Genomic DNA, 25,046 nt, shown 5'->3' with positions numbered 1-25,046 from the left:
GGGCGGTTGTGGCATCTGCATCCTTTGATCCAGTCTTTTTGAAATGCAATGTTTTTGCTGCGCACTGTGTTGTAGTGATTATCAAGCACGAAGATACTAGATAAACCGTAAACCAGCTGCTCTTCAGTCAAAAGATGAACATTTAGTAGAAAACAGAATAATTTCCTCAAGAAAGAAAACATGTGACAGTTTTAACAGTTCTATGCTCTGACACACGTGAGCTGGGAGCAAGTAGAAGGACCTCTGATCAGTTACATGCACAAAACTTTTCCAAGGATACTTTTCTTGGAATTACTTAGCAACTCCAACCCACTGGATTGTCTTGTGTTGCCACAAAGGATTTGCACTAGAAAACACCAGACATATTGCTGTAGCTTCAATATTCCTATATTGATTCTTGTGCTGAACCGTAAATCCCTCAGCAGTGATACAGTCCCACTTTCATATGTCTTGCATCCAGGTTATAAATGAAAATAACTTAAAACAGAAATTGGATAGAAAAAAAAAACAAGAGTTGCTTCTGTCAGTAAAACTTGTGAATATAAATTTAACAACACCATAAACAATTGAATGGTGCTGTCAATTGACCGATGTAAAAAAAAAAAAACAGAATAGGTTTGCATTTTTTTTTAAAGGAACCTTTTGTTGAGTAAAGAAATAATACCCACTAGGTATGTGCCCAATACTGAAAACCACATAATACCGATTACGGGAATTAGTTTTGGGAAGATAATGTGCAGGTCATTTACAGTTATCTCAGGTTTCTTACCTTCACAGCTGCTCTGTCCTTCCTCGTATCCTGCACTACAAGTACACTTTCCAATGGGAACAAGCCACTCGCCCTCAGCACTGCAGTGCATTCTGGGAGGGCTATCCATGTCCAGCTCAGAGTTGTTCACACACGTCCCTCTGACCTCCACCAAGGTCGAAAAAGCCGCCTCTGCAATGGTGTCGGGAAAGAGTGCCAAATTCTGCACGGTGGAAAGACACTTTTTGAAATAAACCCTCACAGAAACTAGGGCCACACAGGCCCCAACGTCCTGAAACCCGAGATGAAACCCTTTCCTGTTCAGAAGTCCGATTTCCCTTACTTCCGTGTTGAGCTTCATTTTGCGCTCCCCCAGATCTCCTTGAGTAAAGCTCTCGTCGGCAGCTATCGTATCGATTTTGATGTACTTTCCTTCTTTGATGTTCCGGCCCAGGTCAGTGTCTGATTCGATGTAATGAAGATTAAAAGTCTCCTTGCATGTTCCCACGACTCCGGGAATGCTGTTACAATCCCTCAGTGTAAACTTGAGCTCAATAAAGATTCTCTGGCCATAGCGACGTGAGATCCAGCTGGTCTGCAGCCAGTTGTTTTGGTTGGGCTCCATTACATTGCAGACCTGATATGTTCGAATGGGCTTGTAGTTCTCATCTACTCCGCTGATCTCTTCCCACTGATGGGGGAAAGTAGATGCAAGAATTTCAATCCATACATTGTTATAAATCATACATAAAGACTGTCATTTCTAAAATTAGCAAGTTAAACTAGAGTTTCTGCTGTTGAACAAAAGTAAATGCTTCAAACCAATTATACAAAGTGATACTGGTTGTGCAGTACATTTATTAAATATAACTACTTCTCTTGGTGTTTGTTTCTAAATCAATTTCAATACTGTAATATAATCCCATGTTCAGTAAAAATCCATTAACCTTTACTGACAACTAATTAAAACATCTCTGAATGTTATAAAAAAAATCAGGCTGCTTACTTACTCCGTTAGACGGGAGTGCGGTCCAACTCAACTCAGCTTGTGACTCTTTGGAATCCAGCAACAGAACTGCAAATTAAAACAGATCTGATTCAACATAAGACGGTGTGTAATCTAAATATGTAGGCTACTATAATCCTTTAAAGCACATGCTATAAGCTAAATGCATGTTATCTGAATATGCATTACATCCAGTAAAAACAAAACAAAAAAAAGCAGAATCCACGAATGATCTGTTTTATACATTTGTTTACCACCTGTTTTGGAACAAGGAATTGCATGTATGATGGATCACATCCTCTCTAATAAATGCATGATGCGGTCTGCATGTTTTTACTGTTTGATGGATTCAATCCATCATCATATGTAATAAGTACAATATGTGGCACAATTAAAGAATCTCTGAATATGATTTCATGCCACATTAAGAAACACAAAAAGGACTGGAAAAAAAAAAAAAAAAACTTTATTCAAAGTAATGATGAGTCCACAGCAATGATGTAGTACCCTCAAATACATTTTTAAATGTTTAGAAAACGTGCATGAAACAGGTAATTTGAAGCAATTTTACTTGTAAAGTTTATGCCTTTTATAAATTCCTTTTTGTGGTGGTTGGTGGCTGAGAGCATCGTAGCAATTCCACTAACTCAAGTAGATTCATTTTCTAAGCGTACAGTATAATGACAAAAATAACTGGTTCGATCAGGGTGCAGGATTTGGAAATGAGGTCGGACAAACAGGAAGTGGTTGTGGTCTTCTGTTTCCAGGTTGGACAAATGAAAAACAAAGTTTAGTACATTTACAGTTTAAATAACATTACTGCTATCCATCAACGGCAGTAACTAGGAGGATCAGTGGTCCAGTGGTTAAAGAAACAGGCTTGTAACTAGGAGGTCCCTGGTTCAGCTACTGACTCATTGTGTGACCCTGAGCAAGTCACTTAACCTCTTTGTGCTCTGCCTTTCGGGTAAGACGTTGTTGTAAGTGACTCTACAGCTGTTGCAAAGTTCACACACCCTAGTCTTGTATCTAGTAAAGCGCTTTGTGATGGTGGTCCTAAATGATGGTAGCCTTAAGCTATTTGTTGTTTAGGTAAAGATAAGAGATCAAAGATCAGATATATATATATATATATATATATATATATATATATATATATATATATATATATATATATATATATATATATATAATGGTAGCAATCAATATACCTGCAATTAAGCTGCTGTGTCTTGCTTTTCAACACACAAAGATGGCCCAAAGAAAAACAACCACTGATTTGAAAAGCAGCAGGTGAGTGAATGCATTGGTTTCAGGAATATATTTTGTATTAACAGCCTGTAGCAGCAACACATAATGTGCGTTTCTGTCCCAGGGGTTGTGCTTGTGTCATAATATGAGCAGGTGCATTAAGTGAATGGCTTTCCTATTGCTTTCAAGCCTAGCATTGCTGCAAAAAAAATATGGACCATCATTCTCCTTAATACAATGTCACAGTGTGAAGCCCAAACTAAAGCTTCATTATTTTGCTTGGTTTGCAACCGAGCCCCGGCAAAGCAACACTACTCTTGGGCACGATGCAAAGGCTCTTTAGAAGGTATAGTGTAACAGATTCCAGTCTCTAGCAGAGCAGTGTAGCACTGAATACAGAAAAAAAACAGTTCTTATTTGAGGAGGCTGTTGCTATTAAAAGAGTAGTACTAAATGAAGCTTGTAAAAATCAATTACAAACATTTCGACCAGATGCCTCCTCAATATCTTCAGTGTCGTTACTGTATAAGAACATGTCTGAAATATCAACTCAGCTATAAAGGTTTCCTGTAAAATGAGTTTAGTGCTGTATACCATCAAACAATAAACAAGATGCAAGGTGGATGTTTTGCAGACAGATAGGGGATTGGAATGGACTCTCTTTGAATTCTGAAATTCGAATGCTCTTATGTTTAATTCATTTTTATTTGTCCATTTCAGTATGTTCTATATCACTGATCTAAGATCAGACAGTTCTGGTGGTGGGTTCAGTTAAAAAAAAAAAAAACAATACAGGTTGCTAACTCAGCTTAATATTTGAACTCCTCATCCTTCAACATTTACATATACCAATAGCCAGTCATCGTCAATTAGGGAGAAATGTACTCAGCATTTAAAATATTGTACAGTTTGGAAGGCTAACAGGACTCAACACTGGGGATTATTTCAGCGATTCAGGGTAATTATGAAAGTGGCAGAGTTAATTGAAACAGGTATACAAATGTGTGAAGATGAAGCTTTTGGAAATAATTAATTACAAGTTGAGAGCAACAGGTACAAGGAAGATGAATAACCATGTTATTAACTTTTTTTGATTGTGTTTCCAATGAGTTGTTCTGAATTTGGGTATTTCAATACTGATATATTTTTTATAAAATATATTTTTAACGGTCTCTAACTGGCTTTGTTTATACATGGAGGGTTCTTGTGGTTTGATTACTGAGACTTTAAACTCTGTTGCTTTAACCTGTTCCAGTAGTAACCCCCACAGAACCCTATATAAGGAGGTTATATAGGGTTCTGTGGGGGTTACTACTGGAACAGAACCCAGTATGCTTTTACTGAACTGGTGAATGGCACAAAGGCCAACTGGTCCAAATGAACAGTGTGTTTGTCTTTTCAGCAAACTCATTTCTACCAATTGAAATACAATTAAAAAAAAAACATCCCTGAAAGGTTGTTGTCCGATACCATTTTTATGTCTGATATAGTTCACTGCCCTAAAAAACAACCTAACTGAGACTCCTTGGCACTTTTTTCCTCCTGCTGCATTTTTAATATCATCTTGGCAGCATGTTCCTGAGGGCATGAATTAATCTCTACTGTGCCAGCTCAACAATTCACTGCAAAAAAGAATTTACTTTGAACATTCCTCCTCATTCTTCATCTTTTTTTTTTTGTTTATCAAGCACTGCTTGTTTTAACAGTAGAGCGACTCTTTATTAAAAAGTCGAACATGACATGAATTCATTTCAACATACAAATGCATTCTGTACATAGTGTAATATGACAGTAGCACGTACTGCAGGCATTTCTTTGCCTTTGTTGGCATGGATATAACTAATGCATCTAAAAGCCAGACTGACATTGTTTTGTCCATCAAATAGAGGGTGGTTAACAAAAGTGGGCAAAAGCATAAAGACAGGCTAACTTGCTTTATGACCAATCAAGTGGGATGGTCTATATTTAAATGTGATATTCAAAAGTGGAACTAATTTGCAAAACAGGTTTTAAATCTTAAAGACCAACCGTTTCTAAAGACTGCTTTTGATAAGTCCCTAAAGTATTTAATAAATGACAGATTGAATCTATATTATCTACCCTGTCTAGAACTGTGATCGAATGTCTCCCATTCTGACTGAGTCTCAGTCCTTGTCATGGAGCAGAAGAGTTATTTCACATCTCACTCCTGGAAAGGTCAATCTTGTATATAAAATCAATCTCGCCCGGTAACCCTGCTCTTGTTACATTCATCTATTTTTCTCTACCTAGCTCTAATCCAGCAAAGCAAGCACACACGTTGCTGCAGACTTTCTATTTCACTTGTAACCTGAAGGAGTCTTTAGAAAGAGGTGATCTTTATATACAGTACAAAGATTTAAAGCCTATTTTGCAACCTAGTTCCACTTTTGAAAAATCACATTTGTATATAGACCATCCCACCTGATTGGTTATAAAGCAAGTTTCAATATTCACATTTAAAAATATTATACAGTCTACAGGCTACATATGTTGAGGATGTGTGGCTGTGAGGGTGTCTGGTCCAATGGTTAAAGAAACAAGGAGGTTCCGGGTTCAAATCCCAGCTCAGCCACTGACTCCTTGTGCTCCGTCTTTCGGGTGAGGCGTTGTTGTAAGTGACTCTGCAGCTGATGCACACCCTAGTCTATGTAAGTCACCTTGGATAAAGGCATCTGCTAAATAAACAAATATGTTACAGTATATACAGTCCATGATACAAGGTGTACTTTGGCTATAATTAAGCAACGGACACCTCGACATTTTAAAGCCTTCATCCCTTTTGTGTGCTGTATGCATTTGGCAGATGCATTTGGCAGCCCTACTTTAAAGCAAACATTTCGCTATGTGAACTGTCACTTGGAATTTGTTGTCGTTGTTTAGTTTCATACATCATCTCAGTTAGATGGCTTTCTAATAAAACTATTGTCTAGATCTTAAATTGAGGTCATTTTAAAGCTCTGGCAGAAAGGTGCTCTTCATAGTGTGCAGGCACCAGTGATCAGAGAAGTCGAGACCTTTTCATTTTTTATTAAACAGGCAAATTTGACTGCCCCTTTTAATGAGAAATGTGAAAGTGTCATTACAATTTCAGAATTTCAACGCCGAATGGGGTAGAGCGGTTTGATTAAAACTGCTGACTTCTCTTCTCCCTTTTAATTTGCATTCATAACGTAGGGAAACTGAGAGCTTGCCTCTTACATGTACCCCTGGAGACCCAAGCTGTTCCCAATATAACTTTACTGAGAAAGAAATGGACTGCATATCTTTTTTTCATATCTTCATGATGTAGCATTACCCATGGCTGTTGTGGTGAAATCATAGTAAAAGTGTACTTGAAACAAGTAGATACAGGAAACCACTTTGTTACCTCTTGTTAGCCATTAACACCGTCTCTACTCCCCTGTATGTTTTCACTTGCCATTCCACTTATCCTTTTAAAGGACCACTGTTTCATTTCTTTGTTACTCTCCTGAGCACTATGTATTGTATCTGGACCCCATCTGAGCCTCACAGTCACTGTGGCATCCAGCGGGGCATTCTTCATCGTTTAGAATTTTAAATGGTGTTCTCTTCCTTACAGAGAAAAATATCGCTAATGACGATTTAGAGTAAACAGCTTTAAGAATATTTACTATATAAATGTTTACCACTGGGCTAAATGCTTTGTGAATATGGCCAATACATCCTTGTTTAAAGAAATGCTATCGGAAAACAAACATAATTGACTTTACTAGCAGGCAATAACGTTTCATTTCAGAGGCTGACAACATTATTTTACAACTATTTCATTTATTTGCACAGCTACTGTATGGCCAAAAGTATTGCATCACCCTACAGAATGAAACCTGCTGAATAATGTCATGTTAATTGAATTACATACTGCTTTGTAGTTTTCCATATACAGTACTTAACAAAAGAAAATGACAAAAATTGAAAAGTGTGACATTTCAAAATCTAACATGAAAAACTGTGCAACTACTATGGCTTTTGGTAGACTTTTGCGATATCATTCTAGTTTCTTTGATTACATGATGTTAAATAAAAGATCTAAATTAGTTTCATATATATATATATATATATATATATATATATATATATATATATATATATATATATATATATATATATATATATATATATTTTTAATTCTAAGGGATGCAAAACTTTTGGCCATAGCTTATGTTTAGGTCTAACTGTACTCAATGGCTTCCGATTATATTGACACTGAAACAAGTAAGACTATGTTCTCTGCAAACATCGCGCTTAAAAGCAAATAACAAGAATCAACAGCCCTAATCTTGTCCCCAAGGCAGCTCCTTAAGAACCTGTTTGCAGGATTAACACTGTTTGATCTGTGGGTCACGCATGCTCTTTGCCAGAGCGAGCCTTGAGAATGATAATCAAATCAACAATATGTGCTGCTGCTGCACTCCAGATTGTATTTATTCTTTGTTTCAGACTGTTTTTAAAACAGTCCAATCACTAAAATGAGACGTCCCCCTTGAGTATGGCTCACTTTATATTAAACAACATTAAGCTATGCCACAGTCCCGCAGTTTTATGGAGCAGTATTTCTTTTTAAGTGTTTTTATATGTCCTGGAAACCTTCTTTAGAAATGACAGGCTTGCAAAACGTATAGGGGTATGTCTGAAGGCATTTTTCAATATTCAGTTTATAAAAAACACATTAAACACTCTGATATTACATAAAGTGGAATATCGGTGGGTTCTCTATTAATATAATTTTCCACAGGAGGAATTAAAGGTGCTAAAAGCTACTCAGGAGCGTGAACATTAGGGTATATAGAAGATGCTCACAAGACATGGAGGCAGGGTAAGAAATCTCCCTGAATTTCAAGCACTCCCTTACAGCCTGTCAAACATGACTACATTATGCATTTATCTGACGACTGATATCATCGACTTTGAAAGGAAATTAACATTCAAATGCACGGGAAAGATAAGCACGTAAAATAGTTAACCCAAAATGCAGCCCAACTGCTTAAGAAACTGCACAAGTAGAATGAGCTTAAACAATGTACTTTTAGCATTGATATTTTCCACTGCCTCTTTGTAATAGTAAATTATAAACTCTTTGCTAATTTATTGTGTATTCAGTATTTCCACATGTGTAAGAATGCTAGCCCTGCACATGCTGTTTTTAGACATCTTCTTGCATGGATTGATGCCTGAGTATTGATTAGAAATCTCCTTCATACAGTAACTTGGGAAGTGAAACATACACAGTTCCAAATTGTTATAACAGTGTTAACCAAAAACGGCTATCCATTGGCAATTGATATGAGCATAATTATTTGCAAGCACAAATGGTCATGATGTGCAATGTATAAATAGTGTTAGATGTTTTTAACTTGACAAATTTAACTGTTTTCTCGCTTCAAATACAGTATGCGTGCCTCGTGGATAGAACTGCCGTCTTTCCTACCTATATGATAGCCCACACCTTTTTTTCTCAACCCTGCTTGAGAGACAACACTAAATAAGACGAATATATGCTTGCAAAACACATCCAATCTTTGGCCACCAGAGAGACTGCAAACAAAGTTATCAATAATTCAAGTCCATTTAGATGTAGGTCTTCAAAACAACAACAACTAGATGGAAATCACTTTTGATCCATACCAGCTGGGCTAGAATCAATGCATGGACATGCCACTCCAAAGCCCTTTAAGGTACTAATGTGTATTCTACATTACAAATGTATTTGTTCTAGCAGTTGAATAGTACAATGATACAGTTTTATCAATATGGTATTAGCCAGGGGTGAAATTCTGCAGGTATTCAGCACCGGGACTTATTTTGATGTCTATATGGGGTACCAGGACTTATTTTATCTGCTTTTTCTCTTCACTCTTCAGTTGTTTATTATACACAGACCACTAGCTTTCTGTTAGAAAACAGTCTCGTCAAAGAAAGTAAACAATCATTAAAATATGAATCGAAGTGAACCAATGGCAGTGGATGTTCTCTTCACCTTGATTCTTGGCAACAAGATCACGAGAAGTTATTTGGCAGCTTTGGTGCCAATCACTATTAAACCAAGCGATCAGTCTCACCTGCCTATGGATTTACATGATTGGTCAATAACGTTGGTAGTACCCTCTCCTTATTAACTAATAATTCTTTAAGATGGCTGTTTAATGAATGGATGACCTCTGAAGTAGTTGTTTAATTAATGTTTAATTTAGTCTCCTGATTAATATTTTTTAAACCTTCAAAACAATGCATATAGCCATTTTCTTGGGAATGTGAAATCAAATCCAGTAAAATGTGTATCAATGAATTCTGGGAACCGCTCTGCAGAGAAATAATACATCATTATTTTCTTAATGTACATGATGAAACTGGTAAGTTACTGAGTTTTTTAATGTTGCTCCCCTAAAGATAAAAAAAGAAAGTCATACTCGTGTCCATGCTAGATTACGTAAAGTTTTGTCGTGTTAAATTAAACTCTTCATTATTAATATTTATAACTCCTACTTAACAAGCCTCAATTTCCCTTAAGTATTTGCAATAAAAGATGACAACTCATGACAATGTAAACTGTCCACACAGCATCTGTGCCCCTTCCAGTCTCAACATAGGTGTTCTATGCCAAGGTGACCTCTGTGTCTGGTCACTAGGCCTCAAGCCTCCTTTGTAAACGAGACACAAAGCTGATATTCACAAGTCACTGCTGATACAGCTTCTCAGGACTTAGCCTGCCAGCTTGTCTTCCTTTTACTATATCTTTACAGCTTGGAGATGCAGATTACAGAATAACAGTGGATTTTAGCATTTCGAGCAAAAAGCAGAGAACAACAATGAATTCCTCCTATTCATCCGTGTCGACTAAACTCCTGAAAAGCTACATTATTTGTGATTTCCATTACAATGCAAACAATAAATAAAGACGTTTGCCCCCCGATATAACTGTCGCCATCACTAAGGCACTCAGTATCATTAAGCTTATATACAGCATGGTGCAGTTACAAGTAGAACAAGCCATTTGAAATGAAGATCTAGGAAGTCCAGCTGCAGCTATACCACTGCACAGCTCAACTGATGTTCAAATACTAGTAATCCATAACAACCTAAATAATGGTTTGAAATGACCAGTGCACATATAAAATTAAATTACTGCTCTCGTGTTGCTCAGCATATTGAACGCCAATGCCTGGTGTAGAGAATTCAATATTACTTTATCTTTGCAGTTCTTCTAAAAAAACAAAAACAACACATACGTTGCTTAAATGTCATGTTTCATTTTGTCTCTTTTAATCACCGGTCGTCGACTGACCTTGAAACGTTAAAGCTTCGAGCTTTATCAGTTGGACCCTTGAAAATCTTCAGTCAAGGTTATGCTCAAGCTGTTTTTTTTTTGACTGAATCATGACATTTCAAACCAGGCTTGTAACAGACAAGCAGTCTTTATCTGCATCATTCCCTACAACATGTCTCACAGCCCTAGCCCGTTTTGCCCAGCTGACAAGGTTTTAAACTGCGCTATATAGATCACTGCCTGCTGATGGAACTGAACTTCAGCTGGCGTCTGGAGGACACCACTTTACACAACATTTTCCTTCTTGTAAAGAGAAGTCATATCCATTCTACTAGACCAGGGGTTTTCAACCTTTTTTTGAAACTGTACCCCTTCTGTCAAGAGTACCCTTTACAATTCTCGCTCGCTGAATACTACCACAGTTGCAATGAAAGGCAGAATAATCTGATTAACACGTTTTTTTTATTTTTTTTCCCCAGCGATCATCACAAATTGAAAACGTGATTGCGAATGAAATGAATGCCAATCATGTGGTTTCAGTTCGTGTTTATCACGCATCATTTAGGTAGCATCGATAGGGTAGAAGAAAACATGCTCTAGGTCGTGCCTGATTAATGCTGCACTTTAATTGTAATGAAACAATCAGATTACATTAAAAGTTTAAACCTGGAAACATTTCAATTTCATTTTAAACTAAAAACTAAACCCAGAGATCTCTTACCCTACATGGATTATCTTCCTTTACCAAAGACGTTTTCAATGTGATGATCACTCATTATATTGGTAGTGCAAGTAACGCATTTTTGCAATACAAGGTTGAATTAATATCCCAATGTCAGTATTACTTTTTTCATTGATCCAAGGTAGCGCTTCTTTGAAACATTGGCACAATCATCGTAAAGGGGCTGTAACCTCACCTGGCTTCTAGAAGCGCGTCAAGCCTTTAAAGCAGATGTTATTCTCAGCATAAAAAAAAGATTTTATTTTCTCCAGTCACTGAAAGCAGGTGCAGATTATCCCATAGAGCAGACCAGCCAGGATTCAAAGAGTCTGTACTGAAAGTATACAGTTACTATGCTTAAAAGACCTTGACATTTTACCCTGGAGTTTTGTGAAAAGATCCAATTAAAAGTTGGAGAGCTGAAGTGATCAGCATTTGTTAAGAGTGCTGATTCTCTTATTAATATTCCTACAATGCTTTACTCTGAGGAACTTCTCAGATTTATGGTCAGGACACATGGAAATATGAAGCTACCTTCCTTTGGGGGGTTAAAAACCTTTCTGTTATAATTTTCCGGGACATTTTACAGTGTAGGAATGTCAAGAAACTTAATGGAATACAATGGAGATAAATGGTCAAATTAAGTGTGCCAGCAACGCTTTTTATGCATATTCCAAAATGGCTTGTTAGATATATAAAATACTGGCATGAGCATCAAAGATTTCATAGTGTATGGAAATGGTATGGGAATATGCTAGTATTTATCACTTTTTGTTTAACTGTTTAAAATATAAAAAGCAATAATACATTGTTTCTATTTGAATGTGTTGTTAAATGAAATTACTCTAGTCAGATAGATTAGATTCAATTAAACGCTCTAATTAGCTCCCATTGTTTTATTTTACAACGGCAATTATACATTTGCATTTAGCATTTCTGTTTAAAACAACAACCTTATTTCGGTTTGCCTTTACCACATGAGCAATTTACTTCTTATCCAGCTTTGAATCTTAAAGCACTGCACCATTTACATAATAATCTGCTTCCTCCTGCACTGATAGTAGATATAGTTTCACTGTAAATCTGAAACCTTTCTAGGATCATGTATCAAGATCCTGTAACAGCAGACAATGTGGTTGCCAAGACAGTAAGGTAAAAGGATGAAACTGTACAAAGTAATAAGTAAATCAATCAATAGTGCTGAACATTAAGTACAGGTATTGGACCAACAGAACAGTTTCAGAAAATGTGCACACTTGAACTAGGGTTTGAGGTGATGTGATGTACAGAAAATGAAGGTTGATCCTACAATCACTACTGTACAATCTTTGAGCTATATATATATATATATATATATATATATATATATATATATATATATATATACACACACACACACACACAGATTGCTACAGATTTGCTTCATAAAGTTAAATAAAACCTGCTGAATAATGTTATACTATTATGGCTTCCAGTAGACTTTTGCAATATCATTTTGTAGTTTCTTTGATTGCACGATGTTAAATAAAAGATCTAAATAATGTTCATATATATATATATATATATATATATATATATATATATATATATATATATATATATATATATATATTGTTTCAATCCTAAAAATGTAGGTGATGCAAAACTTTTGGCCATAGCTGTATGTATATATTATTCATTTCAATACGTACTCAGTTTACCTTAAAGGATACTTTGTTATATAGCTTGTTGTGTTTCATTGTTTTATTGTATGATACTGTCAATATTGGTAATTATGACCGATGCTAAACATGCAGCGAATTTGACCCTGAGTAATAACATTTAAAATGCTTTAAGGTGAACCTGAGTGGGGGCATAGCAGCTCACTTCATTACTCTCCCAGACGTTCTCCAGTTGGCCCTACTTTACAACAAGGTACAGTGAATTGCAATGGAGATAAATAAGAATCTCAGAGAAGAAGAAATCAAAACACTGACAACTCAGCCCTGCCATTTGTATTCCCTTATAGCAGAAAAATGGCAACTCTAAAGGGTACGGTATTAGGGGAGCTGTACCCCTATATCCAGACTGCTCCCCCTAAACCTATAAAACAACAGATTACCTCAGGTGTGACCAAATAAATATATTTTAAAACCTTCCAGAACACATACACAATGGACATCGTGTTGGAGAAAAGGGCTTTTGAAAGACAGGTGTTAAACAAATTAGTAGCTTTATCCAGCTATTCTAAGAGAGCTGCTTGATGGTAAAACAGCTTTAATATATCAAAAACTCTTAGTGTTCACAAAACATGCTACAGAGCTGATAATGTTTATAAATGACGCCTGCTTTGGAAATGAAAGGAAACGACCTTGTTCATTAATGAGAGCTGTTTAAAGTCTCATTACAGCCAACAGTTCTGCCTTCGGGACTCTTACTTACAGAAGTCATTTCTGCAGGTGCAGAGTGCCCAGTTATTATCATTGCTGGCTATCACTTGTGCGTTTCAAAAAATCTCCAAATGTGTTCTCAAAACTTCCAGGACTAATGACTGTGTTGAAGTAATAATGGCACGCTGTGCCGTCTCATTTTGAAAGTATGTAACACAAAGGCTTTTTAAGGCACCGATTTTCTTTGTGAAACATAAGCTGCATTTGCATATTACTGTCAGTGCTTCTAATCTCTTTTAACCGTTTGTGGATTGAGACACCATCTTTCATTTAAAATAAATTCCAGCCACTGAAAAGCTGAGGAACGTTATGCAAACACAACCCGCTGGGAAATTACCTTCATCTTCAGATTTTTTCAAACACTGTCTTAAAAGCATATGGCAATGGTAATACACTGTAATATAATTCATGTGGACCTGCAGATTGCACTGGTTTATTGTTGATTCTGTGATAGCATTAGTTGGTTTTAATTAGTTTAATTTATCTGTTCTTAATTGACTTACACTGCTGAAATATTGTCCTTTTTTTAACCTACCTTATATACTGTAAGTGTACACCATGTGGCTACTTCACTAGTTTTTCACACACAAACCTGGCCATGAAAGCAGAAACTGGAAATCTTCTGCAGTACCTGTATCTATATATTCTACACCTACTGCCCTAATTAAGGTTTCTGATTTCACTTCATTTTTTATCAAGAATATGTCTCTGCTTATTAAAAAAAGTTTTTATCCCTTGTGAGATTTACCATATTGTAGCAGTATGCAACTTTTTAAGTAACAATAGTGGAGGTGTGTTGTCAGGTTATTATATGCAGATGCAGTAGTCGATGTGTAATTTCTTGCTTTGTGCCTTGTTGTATTGAGAACCGTGTGGGTGACAGTCAACAGGTTCTAAACGGAGCTGGAGAATTACGGTGAAATCACCACTCACTTTGAATAGAACCAACATTTGCTACAAACAAAGGACACATCTGTGGGAGAAAGGAATAACACAGGAATAATGCAAATTCTCATGAGTATTTCTTTTTTTATCGGAAAATAACTAAAAAAGCAAGAACAGAAACCAATATTATTCAATAGTGGAGAAAAGGAGGAATATTGAATTTACCAATAGATGTATAGTCGATGGCACACAATATATTGTACCTTATTGTCAGCCTTTCTGTATCTGTATATAGATAGTCACACCATTGTTGTATATATCAGTAGGTTTCACCCACAGCTTATCATTAAATGTTTGTAAAGAAAAACAATATTACAATCAAATGATAACACGTTTCCACATACTGTATCTGTAAGTGGCAAAGCCTACATGGTTTATGTTTTAGCTTGTGGCAACCTCCTAACTCCGAGACCCATTCGCCACACAAGCAATTGAAATGAATATGGAATAGCAAGCCTCATCCGAGAAAAACAGGGGCAGCTTGAGGACAGAGCGTCCCTGTCTGACAAGCCAGTAAGAAACATGAGCTTACAGAGTGATAACAATCAACATCAAGTCGACCAGCTAAAAGGTTATTGGTTTCCAATTACGTTAAGCCTTAATAATCCACACACACACACACAAAAAAGAACTTTAAGGATTTGTCTCTTTTTTATCAGCAGTAAACCTTTTATTTACATACAAAACATTCAACCCAGCAACTTCACTGCCAAACCGAAGGCTGTTTTTTTTTGTCTGCAGGGAAATGAACTGAAAGAGAGTTCATTATAGCAAACCGAGACCAACAAGGGTTTCTTGATATCCATTTTTGGTTGGAATAAGATATATATAATTTCCAAAATCAACACTGGGTAGTAACCAAGTCAGAATATGTTGAGTGGAGATTGTGTGATATTGCGCAGAAGCTTATCGTCTTCGGTCACAATTTCTTGATCTCTTTTATTTATTTTTTTACTGTTTATGAGAAATTGCCCTGCCCGGACTGACACGAACGAAAAGTTTCACTTTGGACAATTACCTGCGGTTGTACTATAGTTTGATTTTGTGTCAACTTTGCAGTATCCTGTCATATTCTATTATCATAATGTACAGAAGTCTATTTTTAATTGCCGTTCAAGTCTTAAAGAGTAAGTAGCGGGATTCTGAAAAAAAAATATATATATACATCCCCATGTGTTGCAACACCTGTTTAAATAATGTGCCTGTAATTACTCTTTTCATTGCTAACATCCTGACAACTTTTTACACTCACAAACTTTAAAGTCTGTTTCAAAGCTCTTTTCAAATCAGCTGCTGTAGTGCACTGGAGTTTGAGATCTGTCCTCTAACTCAGTGATTTCCAACACTGGTCCTGGCGATCCACTGTGACTGCTGGTTTTCATTCCAACTGAGCTCTCAAATACTTAACTAGACCCTTAATTTGAAGGGTAATTCGCTTAATTAGACCTTTTTGATTGTTTTCAGCTCTAGTTGCAGAGTTCAAGTTACTTATAAAATGTTATTACTGCTGCTTCCCCATTCCACTCTAAGCGCACACCTACTGAGCCAGGAGCATAGAGTGTGAGTATTCATGCTGTCCAGAAGCCTCTTTAATGGACTTGACTCATTTGCCCAAGGGCCAAAAGTAATCTTGATGCATCTTCTGCTCGGGTTAGCAATACTGCACCAGCTTCAAGGCATCATTCACAAATGGAACTACATTTGCCATATTGATCATTAGAACATGATCTTCAGCCTTGCAGAAATGGAAGCCATTACTTTAACAAAAAATTATTAACCGTCTACAAAATTAACCATTTTCCCTAATGGGTTACCATCTTTTAATTTTAAAGTCAGTCACAAACTCCAAAGTTTTCATTCAGGTTAATGATTTCTTTTGATTGGCATTGAATCATCCCAAGTGCTTTGTGAGCCTCGAATGCGTGGAGATAAGTGCTGTGATTCCAGCTTGTGATGAAGATGATTCAGAATGGTGTTATGGTGACTGCTCCTTCTGCTTGACCCACCAAACATCAATTAGGTACAAGAATTACCTGTGGGGTGTAATTCACTCTGTACAGAAAAAGAACAGATGGGATCCAGAAAAAAAGTATTGAAGCAATCAATAGAATTAGTTTGCTTTGTCTTTTACTGTAGATATATTTGTTCCAAGATATTTCCAGTTGCATCTCCATTATGAATTATTTTAAAGTTTCTTTCAAATTCCAAAAAGAAAAAAAAAAGTGTGCATTATTCAGAAATATTAATCTTTTTTTAAACAATATATAGTTATTTTTGGAATACTTTTTTTTTTTTTTTGCATTAAGTGAATTTGTATTATAACAAATATGTACAATTAGTGACCCCGTAGGACAGTCATAGTATCAGGACATGTGCTTAATCCTAGTTCGTTTTAAAGAGAATTGACTGTGTATTGGAATGCATGCCCTTCGAGATGTTTCTCCAGTTGGATAATGGAGGCAAACCCTTCGCTTAATCTATCATTGATATTTGGCTGCTCAGTGTCTTTATTCAGAATATTATACTGTGAAAAACTACATAAAAACCATGTCATTGTTTAATATAAGTTGTGATTCAATATCATCTTACCCGTATTTTGGGAATTAAATGGATGATAATCCTGACAAGGTTACTGGTTAATGAAGGCATCTATTTGAAAAGTCAGCCCCTTAATTTCAGAGAAAATAAACTGAAACGGTAGCACTGTGTTGCTGTATCTACCACTAACTCCATATTAACACTAGCACATTATGTGTAAATTAGCACTCAGAGCCACACAATGGAACCCTGGTGTATGACCACTGCTGACCTGATCCAATGGCCTGACCGCATGCGTTTATATTTCGTGTAACCGCGGCTTGATTATACATGCAGTCATATTACAGTTTCTCAATAAAGCCAACACAAAGTATAGCAGATTCAACCGCAACCCTACTGTAATTTGCAGAAACCGACAGGATCAATAGAAATCAAAGCACGGGGTAATGCTGGTACTGTATTCATAGGGCTGTACATAATCTGTTAATTATATGATTCTGTGATCTGCATGAGATCTTATTTAAGGGCAGGTAATTTGCTGGGTCACTAGGCAACCCGTCCATTGAAACCTATGAATACTAAAGAGCCCAGGCTGGATTGGTGCTTGGAAGCTGTGTTCAATAGCTAGGCTACGACTCAGTGGAGACTGTTTGGTTTTAAAAGGTTGTTCATAGTGATTTATTGAATTTATGGACTTCAGAGTATGTATGCATATCCTTCTCTGTTCATGATTTCCGCATTATTTTTTGAATGCGGGGATGAAAGGTCATTTGTGATTCTGGCATAGCAGTAAATACTCTTATTTATCAGGTCTTTGTCTTGTGATGGATTTTGGTGTACATGAAATTGGCAGCAGGGAAAGCAAAGAGCTCTCTCATTTCACCCTATAGAGGTAGCAACACACTGAAGTCTTGAAACAATGTGCAGTACAGTGCGCATCACAATACATATAATGGGCTAATACAAAGATAAAAGGACCTAATGGGCTAATGCAAAGATAAAAGGACCTCAAATTACAGAAGGGCAAACTTAAAATGACAAAGGGAATGTGTATTCATAAGAAACATCACGCACTCCCTATTCAAGAACAATCATGCATCCATTATGGGTTGTAAACAGCCATGTAGTTATATTTTATGTATCAAAATATATACACAACTTTTTTCTGGTATCTGCTCCAAGACTATTGACTTGAATGTACTTTAGTATCCATGCTCAACACTTTGCCTCTCCTTTTGAAACTGTCAGCAACAGTGCCAACCAGTACCAGTTGTACTACATTGTATGCTTACAGACTTATAGCCCGCTGAGTGACAAAGAATGCTTTATCAGCTTTACGAGTTAACAGTGTTAACACATGTTCAGACCTAGTGACAAAAGCTGGTAAGACGAAGGGCATGTTTGAAATGACATACATTGCAGCCAGACGAGGCTGTCAGAGGCTCACTCGAGCATGGCCACACAACGAGGTACTCACTGGGACCGAGAAAGCTAGATATGAGATGAGATTAGAAAGAAGTACCAGGAGATGCCTACAAAGAGGTGTCTTTGTTACTTAAGTTAAAATGAAGAAATATGTCTTGATGATAGACATCCTTCTAGTTGGGGTTTGTATTTTCCAAAGTATTTTCCAAGTATTTTTCACAGTGTTGGTTAGGATTGGGTCTATTTACTCGGTAATATCATATCAAACAGAAGCCACGATAAAAACTAAATTGCCTTATATAAATAATCACCAAGAAATGTTCGGTATTGTATTCATTATGACGCTATTTTTTGTTTAATTATCCCACAAGTAATTCCAAGCGCTCCATCTGTTCTAGTAACATTTAATTAGTACGTTTGTATTAGAGCAGTCGCCACTTCCGCTCTAGCGATGACCCAGTGGCTGTGAGGCTTTTGCGAGATTTCATTGAGAAAAGGTGGTGAGTGAAAGCAACAGTGAGCACTTTATTTCAAAACAGATTAACAAAAAAGAAACACCGCAAGTTCACTGTCTATTTCGGTAGTCTTAGAGAAAATGGAGGTAGTGTACGTACAAAATATGCTTCACTAAGGCTACTGTACCAACAGAAAACAATTGGACTACTTTAGAAAACAGCAGGGAGGACACATTACAGAAATGGTATTTCAGCAAAAAGTTTCAAATAAATTGAGCAACATAAATGTGCATGCATTTTTTTAGATGGACACTTAATTACCCCAGGTAAACCTGTCCTCGGTTTAGCGAAGGGCAACTCTATTTGTTTTTTTTATTGTATAACCAGTGGAATCTAAACACCACGATAATTGCAATTATCGCATTTTTTTTTTTTTATTGTGCAATTATCATTTCAGAGATGTTCAATATTTTCCCAACCCTAGTGTTGGCATTCAATTATGCCAGCTAAATACAAACTTTTCCTAACTGATAGTCTTCAATGTAAGTTTTTTTTGCATGTGTTGGCAAAAAATTAGCTCATACTAGCTTCTCATGAGACAGTCTAGGAAGACATTGTTGACTCATGCAATATCAGCTTTGTCTTCTAAACATTATTGTATTTTCTTAGCATTTCATACATACAAATGGCTATTACTGGTGTCCATGTACACGTCTGAAGTTTATTATTATTATTATTATTATTATTATTATTATTACAGTGACAGAATATGCTGCATTGTGCAAAAAACTACTTCCACAACCATCAAGACCTTATTTACACAAAACTGACAGGATTCCAGCGACCAGGGGCTATACATTAAGAAGCATCTGAATACATGAATACAAACAAACTTCTATATGCTGGAGTGTGTTTTCACCTCCAGCCTTGTTAAGCTTTGTATTAATGATCTTTACAGCGATAATAAAAGTGCACAGTATTGTACAATCTATCCAGAGATAAGAGTTTACTTTACTGCAAGGTACACAACATGAACTAAAATATTAAAGAAACTGTGACAAACAGAAAAGTCTGAATTTACTTTGAAAATGAATCCGCTTCACAGATTTTTTTAATTGAAACGCATATCCTGTAGGATTCATGTACAGTCTGAACGATGCAAGCGTGTTATAGTTGGGGACATCTAATTGGGACATAGCACTGCTGGAAATAAGAGTACAAGATTGAATGCAATGTTTAATATGCCATTAGAACTTGGAAAACTCTGTAAAACGCATATTGTTTCAATATTAGCCTCGGGCTAGTGCTGGTTACATCTGCAGTCTATACTCTAATCTCCAATGTTGCCTCTAAGTTTCAAGTTTCAAATGACTACCATTTATAAAGGAATTCTCCTATAGCACCTCAAATATGTTCTTGACAGTATGATTACTTCACAGTTCTGCCTACCTGTTTGTTTGTTTGTTTGTTTGTTTTCCTGCAATCTGCACGTTAATAAATATCTCTAGCATATTTTGGATTGGAAGATGTTTTGCAGTTCCAATTTCAAACGTTCTACTTGTTTTTATTTTGCTCTGCTGTCGTTCGTAGAATATTCAACGAAACCTCTTTATTGCAAGAAGTTCTGCTGACGCTGTCATAGTTTTAATGAAAGAGTTCATGTAATTTGTCAATGTACCCTTCCTTTCAGAAACTATGGTGTATCAGCAAGTTTTTAAAGCAACCTTTTACAATATCATGAGAATATCCGAAAGCCAAGCTACCCCAAAAACCTTACCTCAATCCTGACCTGAACATAACTCGCCTGACTTTGCAGGCTGCTTCATAGAGCAGTCAGATACCAACCAATATGTGTGCAAGCCGTCAAAAGTTGTAAGATCAATTGCAGCAACATCAAAGCAATCAATACACTGAAAATTGTAACTGTTTGCGGTTCACTAAAGTGGAAATTTCTTGCTATTCCCAGGAATAAATACAACCCAGCGTCAGCCTTCAAATCAAACTACAGTATGAAATATATTCAACATCTTAACTGAGTGCATTTTGATCTATTGTGTGTAAATACATCTCTGTCACGTCTGCACTCGTTAAAAATCAACCGCATCACACTTCTTAAGGGCAAGAAACCAGTGTTCTACGCAGGTATCAATTCTAATGTGTTAATATTATCCTTCTGGTATTACCTATAGCATTATATAGCATTGCTAAAAAAAAAAAAAAATCTTCCTAATGATAAAACACTGGTATACTGGTTACTTACACTGGGAAGTCATCAGTTTCACAGGATTGAAACTCACACTGATGTTGAACAGTACCAATCCAGTTAAGGAGATGGGATAACTTATTGTCAACGGAAACCATTAACTATTGCTTTTGATCAATTTTGTCAGCTGCCGTGAGTTAGTGTGGACTCATTTCTTTGTTTTGTTTTATTTATCACAATTATCATTATCCTAAGATCCAATCCATTCACATACAATTAATAATGTTCTATATGCAGCCATACTGTACTATATATTGTACGTCAGTGAAATAAAACATACATGTTAAAAGCACATGCAAATATGGCATTTCAAATGCTTAAACAAGAGCTTCTGTCATGTTAATGAGGCCAGCTGTGATATGTGATTGCATTACGTACAGTGTGATCGACTTCTTTACTTGGTGAGACTTTTAGAACGCTCTACAAAATCATTCCATTCTAGTCCTAAAAAAGGCAGCCGGCACAAATCAGATACCATTTATTTATTTATTTTTCTTTTTTTCTTTTACATGCCTAGGAAGTCATATATCTATGGATTGTATTCTGGTCCACTATTCACTCCAACACAAGGTTATCTGTGCATCGCTAACCCTGTCTCTCTCCAGTGAGTTTGGTCTGAGATTGATATCAGCTATTTAATACCAGTTTCAGGAGAGCACAATAAACATGCTCCACATTGTACAGGAATAAAAACAGCATTGTACCACCAGCTGGATTTGTACCCACCCGCTTAACCATCAGAAACGACACGGGTTTCTAGGTTTTCCTTAAAGCTGCATCTGTTTACTACTTTCATTCTTATATATATAGTTCAACCTCTGGGCAATCTACTTTATTGGACCACTCTATATCATTGTTGATTGTCCTGTTTGTTTACATTCTCTACAGGTAGTTTTAAGCTGTCGAGACACAACTGTGTCTGTGCAATTGATCTAAACAGCGGCAGATCTGTATCCCTCAGGAAGTTGTGCTGAATGTTTTGTTACAGAAAGAAAAACACTAAACAAAGATGAGGTGCACATTGACCGGTGTTACTGTCACTCCCTTTAGAATGATTTCCGTGACAGGTGTATTAGGATCCGTCACTGTTAACATCAACTTGGATGATTATAGTTATTTATACAAATTGCCTCATTATCAAGTTGTCCACAGACACACACTAATTCTGTACTTTATTACTATAGCACTATAGCAATTATAAATTATGTCACACAGTAGCCTCCTTATTTGCCATTGAAAAAAAAAAATCTATAAATTCCCTGAAAACAAATTTGTTAACCTCTTCATATCCATCTAATTTGCCATCATAATCGCAAATGTCGAAATTCAGATTAGCACTTGCCTATGTTATCTAGATCTATGGAATATGGTACATTTTAGAGGTAAAAGACAATTGCTGGTGACATTTAGCTAAAAGAGACTTACAGCTATTTGCATAGTATTACATGTATACAGTGACGTCAAAAAGAGAAAACACAGTCCAAGCAGCAAAGTGAAAAGCTATTTTGAAGCTATGTCAGGGTGCTGTGTGCCCTACAATTAACCCAAGGCTTGTGTTCTATTAGCTATATATATATATATATATATATATATATATATATATATATATATATATATATATATATATATATATATATATATATATATATATATATATATATATATATTACAAAAGCTGAACAGGGTTTTCTGAATGTATTATTTGATCAATTTTACTGTTAAGGGCATTATTAGTGATTCATGAAACCCTACTGTATTTAAAGCTTTTAAGTAGCTTTTCTGAGCCTCCCTAGGGGGAACATTTGCATAACTCTGTGGCATACTGCATGCATAACCTTCAGTATTATTAATAAACAAGCAAACCAAAACAAACAAACAAAAAAACCCGCTAATGAATACAACCCTGAGAAAGTTTGCTTGTTTAATTTATTATAAACCGACATGGGAATGTATGGAAAATAAACAGAACTAAACATATTATTTTATTTTGTAATGTATTTTACTGTAAATCGATTCATATGACTAGACGTTTAAGACTCCGATATTCCAGAGATATGTATTTCAGTATTTATTTCGACGGACTATTATCCTTCATAACATCGAAAAGGTAACTGAACCGTTCCTCTTTACAAGGACTCCCGCTTTCGGATACATTTTATTTTTATTTTTATTAATTCCGCATATATGTACGTATTTGTTTATTTTAAAAAATACGCATAAAAGCGCTAGTCTGTAACTACAGTATGTTATTCGTAACGGTGTAGCATCCAGGGTAGCGCATTCAAAAATATAGCCACACTTGAAAATGATCCCTTTTTAACAACGCAGTTGCAAAGTAAATAGTGCATTTCTCCAAATATTAAATTACCTGTTCTTTAAAATATGACATATGCATCTTATAAAAATAAAAAAGTCAAACGTGTACTTTTAACTATAAAACTTTCTGTTTGCCGAACTTTTCGTAACTATATATTTTGTGTGAAATGCTATCAAACTGCTACTGTAGAGCTTAGTAACTCAGGTGCTAGCTATTTTATTTGTACGCATTTTTAACGTACTAAACATGTTTTCTCATGAAATGATCACAGAAGAGATATATGTCGACTGTATATAATGAGATTTGACAACCACGTATCCTAGAATACTGTCTATCCCTTCTGTCTTCGTCACCCCTCCACCCCCTGTCATCAATACTGCAAGACATAAAAACTGCATCTACAACGTAGTCTTCTTATTACATTTGTCATTCATATCTACCTAGCTAAATCTTCAAGTCAAATGCTGAAGCCCTTTTGAAGTATGCAATTCTAAAACCACAGTCTTGCATAAGATTCTCTAATTTGCATTATTGTATTTAAACTTTTTTTTCTTTAAATGCCTCAACAGAGAGACATTAATGCATACACCTGCACGTCTGGGTATACACATTTTTTTTTTTTTTTTTTTATATACAGTAAAAGTGATTAAATTATGAACCTACCTTCCTCGGCCGTGCAATCTTGCCTTATTTTCACCAGTAAAATCCACAGGACCAAGATTAACGTTTTAAAAAGCTCCATTGTTAATTTGAAAGGTTTTCAAACCGCTACTCATCGCTGTTCTTCTTGTGTACAGCTAATATCAATGAAGAGACAGCCAGCTGCAGCTGTGAGCCGGAGCTGCACTTACCATATATGGAATAGCAGGGGCGGGACATAGATACAGAGTGACAGTAAGCAGTTGCAATAAAGTAGAAGATTGAGTTGGGGGTATGAGAAGGTCACCAATCATACCACGGGAAATTATGGCTTTGGCAGGTGTTAGCAACCCTTTCTTTTCGCTTTCAGGAAAGGGCTTGCAGGTATGTTTAAAAATTCAACCAGAGAGGGAAAACCTTTAAATGAACCAGCTTTGTTTTTTTTTTTTAATAATATGTGTTTGCTTTATAACACTCTCCTGCTGCTTACCATTTAATCTATGGTGCTTAACTTTGTAGCATTCTGCAAAAGTATTGCGGTGCGTATTTTACATGTACAGTGTGTTAGGTAGGGTACTTAGATGTTTTGTTTGTTTTGATGTGAATGTTTGCTTTTTACTTTCACAGAAATATTAAACGAACTAGCAACAGTTTAAAAAAAGTGATTTCAAAATCGTGTTTGATGTATTACTGGCTATAATTATATTTATTTTCAATATTTGCAACAATGTATCAACTTTTGTAGCTATTGTCTGCGCTGATCATTCTAAACAGAACTCGTAACAAAACAATATTATTGTTATTTTATCAGGTAGGTAATACCATGGAACATAAAACACAACCCAGTGTCCCTATGCTTTCTTGCAGAAGTACAAACGTGCATGCATTGAAGCACAAGCATTGATCACATCCTCAGCTGGGTATTTCCATTCTGCACCTTGTTTTTTAACAAAAACTCGGTTTTGAATGTGCTAGACTCGAAAATCACGTTCAAGTAACACTACCA

At 36.0% G+C, this 25,046-nt stretch overlaps 1 protein-coding gene across 1 annotated transcript in view; it reads right to left on the bottom strand.

Moving 5' to 3' along the window:
- The window catches only part of LOC121303260 (ephrin type-A receptor 7-like), a 73,225-nt gene extending 49,048 nt beyond the window's left edge, over nt 1-24,177 (bottom strand). The window contains exons 1-3 of the mRNA XM_041233840.1: nt 24,065-24,177; nt 1,759-1,823; nt 770-1,439 (exon numbers count right to left, since the gene is read on the bottom strand). Of these exons, the coding sequence (XP_041089774.1) occupies nt 770-1,439; nt 1,759-1,823; nt 24,065-24,143 (814 nt within the window). The 5' untranslated portion in view covers nt 24,144-24,177. The remainder of the gene's footprint in view (nt 1-769; nt 1,440-1,758; nt 1,824-24,064) is intronic.
- Nucleotides 24,178-25,046: the final 869 nt, after the last annotated feature.

The sequence above is a fragment of the Polyodon spathula genome, chromosome 32, assembly GCF_017654505.1.
Source record: "Polyodon spathula isolate WHYD16114869_AA chromosome 32, ASM1765450v1, whole genome shotgun sequence".
Taxonomy (NCBI): domain Eukaryota; kingdom Metazoa; phylum Chordata; class Actinopteri; order Acipenseriformes; family Polyodontidae; genus Polyodon; species Polyodon spathula.
Note: the sequence above shows the minus strand (reverse complement) of the source record. Positions and strands in the feature narration are given on the sequence as shown.